The following is a 6,000-nucleotide window of genomic DNA, read 5'->3' as shown; positions in this document are numbered from 1 at the left end:
GGCAAGGAAAAGGGAGGGTACCCTGAGGAGCCAAAGTGGAGGAAGGAGTTGCATGGCCAACAGGGCATGTCATGGCTGCCTCTAGGGCACAGTCCTGCTACAACAAGACACTAAGCAACCGCACTGCCAGTAGGGGATGCTCCTCATGTAAAAGCCTCTCACCCTCTCTGTACTGCAGAGGGCATTAGGTAGCAAGGCTGGCATGTCCCCTGCTGAAAAGGACTTGTTCTACAGAGGAGAATGGATCTTGTGGTTGAAGCAGTTCATTTACACCTTTACTGTAGACCAGGGCTCTCCGACTGGTGGCCTGTGGACTGCATCCAGCACAGGACAGGTTAAAGTGAGGCTCCCGAGCTCCTGCCTCTTCATTCCTCCTGCTGCTACGGTGATGCCTGGCGTCTCTGGGGCAGGGCAGTACAGCAGAAGGGAGCCTGGTAAGCTTGCTGCCTGCACAGTGGGGCAGGCTGGTGTGGGAACCCTAGCTGCTGGGAAGTTGGAAAGCCCTACAAGGGCCCCAAAACCTCATGGACTTGGGCATCACCCCCAATACGCAAACAACAGCTCTGACTGGCTACATGGTGTCTAATGTAGAACTGAAATGCCCCTTCAGAGGAGCGCAGATCCCTCCTAGCACTGATGGATGGAAGTAAATCAAAAGAAGGCCATGCTAATTAAACACCAAGCCCCAGGGTGTTCCAGTCCATAGGTGAACTAGACTATTCAGTATCTGAAGTGATAGAAGACTACTAGCAAATCAACTGACTTGACACGTGTACGAGAGAGCTTCAGGATCACTATGGCCATACTTAACAGATCTAGGGAGAGTGTCTCAGGAGAGCTGCACTTGAGACAGCTTGGAATTGCCACACCAAACTATCTCCCTGTTGAGAAGCAAGGGGTGCTTGTGCTCAACATGGCAGCTCCACAGTTTTTAAACAAGAAAACTGACTTGCCTTATAGATAGCAAAGGCTGACTCAGAGCTAATTTACCCTATCTGGAAAATAATGTATAGTAAGTCAGCTATGTGTGGATCTATAGGAGCTGGTGGAGCATTAACATGCTTATTTTAAATTAAGAATATTGAGCCACTGGGAACTGTGCCCAGAACAAAGCCTTCCAGCAAATGGAGACATTTGTCTTCACTTTCTGTATGAAGCCCAAGCTCTTTTAATGACCAGAAGTGAATAAGGATCCCCAGGCTGCAGGCAGATGTGAAATATGCAGGTGAAAGCTGATCACACAGCTTTCAGAACAACTGTTAGGTGCACTGGTTAAAACACTTAATGCAAAAAGCAATGCAAAAAAGCCAACAGTATACTGGGTTGTATCAACAGGAGTGTCACTTGTAAATCAAGGGAAGTGATTCCTCTGCTCTATTCAGCACTGGTGGGGCCCCACCTGGAGTACAGTATCCAGTTTTGGGCCCCACACTTCAAGAAAAATGTGGACAGATTGGAAAGAGTCCAGCTCAGAGACAAAAAATTATTAGAAGCCTAGGAAGCATGACTTCTGAGGAAAGGCTTAAAGAACTAGGGTTATTTAGACTGGAGAAGAGAAGACTGGAGGAGAGACTGATAACAGTCTACAAGTACCTGAAGGGGGAAGATAGGCTTTTCTCTGTGGCCACAGGCGAAAGAACTAGGAGCAACAGCCTCAAGCTGTAGCAGGGGAAAATTAAATTGAAGATTAGGAGGAACTTTCTGATTCTGAGGGTGGTCAAGCACTGGAACAGGCTACCTAGAGAAGTCGTGGCATCTCCATCCTTGAAAATTTTCACAAGCAGGTTGGACAGACACTTAGCTGGGATAATCCAGTTATGAACGATCCTGCCTTGAACAGGGGGATGGACCAGATTACCTTGTGAGGTCCCTTCCAGCCCTTCTTTCCTACGATCTTAAAGAACATATGGGATCATTCAGGCTTTTCAGGACACATGAAGCCTGGCATACAACTTCTCTGCTGTCAACTGGGTTCCCTGAATTGATCTGACTCAGTTATCCCAGCTCCTTGCCATCTGTGAAGTAGTAAAGCTGCTGATCTTGTGCCTACTCCTGCCTCTGTCTAGCTCTTACCTAGCACCTCCAGCGACCCTTGGTGTTGAGAATCCAGCATCCCTATGTACTGCTCCGCCAGGCTTTGGGACAGGCTGGCTGCCTCCGAAACAGAGAAAGGCACGGTAGTCTGCCCGTATGGGTCCAACGTCAGTCTCAGCAGGGAGGAGTCCCTGGGCCCTGGGAAGGTCTTGGCAACAATCAGGGCAAAGGCAGTGAAAATCAGTGGCACTAGGAACTGGGCTGCCACCATCTTCCAGTTGCGCCAGCTGTAGACTGCTCGCTTCATGAACATGGCATAGAACTGCTGGCAGCACAGGTAGAACTGGGACCACAGAGAAGAAGGAGACATTAACTGGACACTATGGAGACAAAAGAATGTCCCTGACACATTGAAATCATTTTGAAATCCACCCCCACCCCTTCCAATTATCCACTTCTTTCTTCATGTCAGAAGGAAACTCAACTCTTTGAGGGTATTCCCTGTTCCCTGCCCCCATATGGATGGAGACAGGAGCTCCCCTAAGCAAGGCTTCTAGCAATGCCCGTAAGTGCATTATCAGAGGTGACCCTCCACTGAGCAGAGGGCCACAGTCACCTTGAGATCTCATCCATTGTAAGGAAAGCTGGAAGCAACTCCCAGATGTGACCCTCCTCTTATGCCTCCCTGTACAAGCCTCTGTGATCTATGAATTGGATGGCGACATCATGCTCACAACACCAAGAAACAGCTCAGTGACCCAAGACGTCCCTTCCAATCCTATGGACTATGGAACCACCATCTACCACCCCACCACATATCTACCCATCCCTCTCCACACCTTTGTGGCTTTATGAAACATCCACACGAACAGCAAGAAGGCAGTTTATGGTAGGCACACAAGGAAGCGGACTGTACTCCTTGTGCTGTCACAGACGCACAAACTTAACTGAACAAGGAGAGAAAGATGGTTTTTCTCTCATCTCCTTCAGTGCTGGAAATCACAAGAACAATTTGTGGTAATAGCAGGTAAATATATTAGATACTCTGGTTGCGTCCAGACAAGCGTGGCCATGCAGTATGTAGAACATGTTCAGTTGTTCTCTGCACTGCAATGGAGAAGTTCAGAGGACTTTTTTGACCCCAAAACCCACGGAGAAAAAAGGTGGAGCAGTGTATGCACAGGCAATGTTCAACACTCAAAAGCAGAGCCAGGCCACCCAGAGCCGTACCGCAGCTGCCAGGCTCTGCACAGCAGAATTGGAACAAGACTACCCTACCCCATTTGGGGTAACCTGCAACATGCCAGTGTGCACGTGGCACATGTCTTCCCCAGGGACAAGTTATGGTGGCACAAGGTACACCACTGCTAGTTGTCCCTGGGGAACCAAACGTCCAAGTACATCTGGATGTGGCCTTTGGGTTTAAGTGTTCCTTTAAACCTGAGGCAAAATTAAAAAGGCTGCCCTGACTTCTTCCTACATCTGACTGGAAAACGAAACCCTTTACATTAAGCCATATTTGGTGCTAACACTGGGCAGCATCAGATCAGTACTTTTCAAAAGGAAAGACTTTCTTATACTTCCAGGATAAGGCCTCAAAAAGCACAGGGAACTGGTGACTTTGTAAAGGTTCCTTCTGTTTCAGAACTGCCACTAGCACAACACCACTACACCACAACATCAAGCAACAGAAGCATTCAGGCAATGAAAATCCCTACAGCCAAGATGTCAGTCCCAGGGATCCAAAATCAGAGGCAGGGGAAATCCCATGTCACAGGAGAGGACTGGGAGTAAGGACTCTCAGGGCTCCTATACATATGTGCAGAACCTGCTCTGACATGCTGGAAATCCAGTGTCAGAGAAGACCCAATTAATCGAGTCTGCTGGAGCAAAGAAGAAATTGATGTACTCCAGCAGCCTTCCACATCATGTGTATCAGTGTCCCAGTGTGTCTCTGCACTGAAAAAATGGCAGTGGGGCATTCTGAAATAAAACAAGTTCAATGAGCTTTAGTTCAAAGCGACCCACCGTCATTTTTTCAGTGCAGGGATGTTGATACACCTGATGCATGGAAGCTTTTAATTAGTGCGGCTCACTAATTAAAGCACCCGGTGCTGTATCCTGCAACACACATAAAAATGTCCATAAGGTTTTAATCCTAACTCTGCTACTGTGTGACCACGGGAAGTCCCATCCCTCTGCAAGACAGGGTAATGATCCTGGCCTGCCTCAGAAGGAGAGCTTACTTTCCAAAATGCAGTGTTTTAAAAACCTGTCCTCTCAGCAGTCCAAGGCTCCTAGAGGCAGATTCAGGGCGTCTAAAAGGGAAGTCTTTTCTTATCCCCTTAATAAGCAAGTTAAGGCAGAGACCATGGTAGAATTGAGCCCAAGTTTGATTTCCTTTTGACTCCACCCACCGAAAACCACAGACCCTCCCCACCCTCTTCCTCTCCAGCTCCCTGCATTGACATTTCTCCTGAGTGCTCACCCCTGTGTTGAGTTTGATGCTAGAGCAGTCCTCTGTGATCAATGCTCCACTGTCATCTGTCATGTCAGTCATTCCACTCATGCTGCTGGAGTCATCCATGGCCCAGTCATTGGACCGTCTTTCATGTTGATACTGCAGGGCAGGGAGCTGGATGGCCTGGATATCCATGCTTGAGTCCACCAGCTTACCAACCCTGCAAGAGAAGGGAGGGAGGTTTGTAGAGCTCATCTGGGCAACCAAACACCATACTGTTTCAGTGAACAAGATGGACTCGGGGAATGGTGCGACTGACCTGTGCTCTGCATTGGCTTGAATCCCACCAGAATTGTATCCAGGGGCACAATCCAGATGCTAGCAAAATCCCACATTTATCCCTCTTTTAGCTGTTTATTCCTAATTTAGTCACTGGGGGCATTTATACACATATGCTTGTGTGCTCCGACACACAGGAATCAGAGCAGACTCAATTAATAGAGGCTATGGAGCACGTGAACTGATGCATTTGTGTCGCATGCAGGTCCCTGCCGGCTTGTGCCACCCCAAGTGGCCTTAGACAGCCCCCCACACTTACCCCATCCCCAGCAGCCCCTGGCCTCCTGGCAGTGGCAGGAGCCTCCAGAGTGCAAACGTGGCCATAGGCCCAAGGCACCTGGCCCCAGGCCAGGATGCCAGGGAGGTGGGCACCTGCCCAGGAGGCCTGGGGCCCCAATCCTTTCACCCAGATGGGCAAGCGCGGGATGCCCAGGGTCAGGAGTACCTGAGAAAGACCTCCTCCATGGTGGTGACCGAGGCACCATAGCTAGCAATTCCCAGCTCCTGCCGCTTCTGCTCCAGCTCAGTGAAGAGCATCTCAAACCTGCAAAGAGACAGGGTGGTTAGAAGTTACATCCTGGCCCCTTCTTGGCTCAGGCATTACAGACACTTAAAGCCTGCTCTCCAGAGTCACAGAGCAGATGCTGGGCAGCAGGGAGCTTGACTTGCTTATTCAGACACCAGGGAGAGGCTTCCTTCCACTTGCCTTCAGTGTTTAATAGTCCACTAGAAAGTGATGGGAAAAAGAGGGCTCCACCTGCTTTTGGACCCCAACTGCAGAGACAGGGGAGGAACTAGTGAGCTCTGGGGATACAGGCACTGAACTGGGAATGCAAGGCAAGCACTCTACCTTCTGCACCATGGGCAGGAGACAGAGCAGAGAAGCAGGTCACCAGCTGGCATCACCCCAGACACCTAGCCCTGGGGCTGCAGGCAGACAGGGCATGTGTGGGAATTCAGTCAAAGTGCTAAAAATCAAAATGCAGCACAGATGCTGCCCAGGCTCTGACCACAAGGTGGCAGGAACAGAGGAGTCAGCTCCGCCTCCAACTGTGCCACTCCAGTGCAAGGCTTTGGCTTCAGATCAGCTTCTGGGTTCAGTTTTCACCCAGTGGCCTTGAAATGGAAGTTGTGTGTGCTGTGCCATACACTCCATGTCATCTCAC

The 6,000-nt window shown here is 49.7% G+C and overlaps 1 protein-coding gene across 1 annotated transcript in view; it reads right to left on the bottom strand.

Annotated features, from left to right (window-relative positions):
• ABCA3 (ATP binding cassette subfamily A member 3) overlaps window positions 1–6,000 on the bottom strand; it is an 89,982-nt gene that overhangs the window by 22,655 nt on the left and 61,327 nt on the right. Inside the window, exons 17-19 of the mRNA XM_019507670.1 lie at window positions 5,280–5,378; window positions 4,523–4,715; window positions 2,074–2,377 (exon numbers count right to left, since the gene is read on the bottom strand). Coding sequence (XP_019363215.1) covers window positions 2,074–2,377; window positions 4,523–4,715; window positions 5,280–5,378 — 596 coding nt within the window. The remainder of the gene's footprint in view (window positions 1–2,073; window positions 2,378–4,522; window positions 4,716–5,279; window positions 5,379–6,000) is intronic.

Source organism: Gavialis gangeticus, unplaced genomic scaffold (assembly GCF_001723915.1).
Source record: "Gavialis gangeticus isolate Ggan-Ray unplaced genomic scaffold, GavGan_comp1, whole genome shotgun sequence".
In the NCBI taxonomy this organism is placed as follows: domain Eukaryota; kingdom Metazoa; phylum Chordata; order Crocodylia; family Gavialidae; genus Gavialis; species Gavialis gangeticus.
This window is presented reverse-complemented; position numbering and strand designations above follow the sequence as displayed.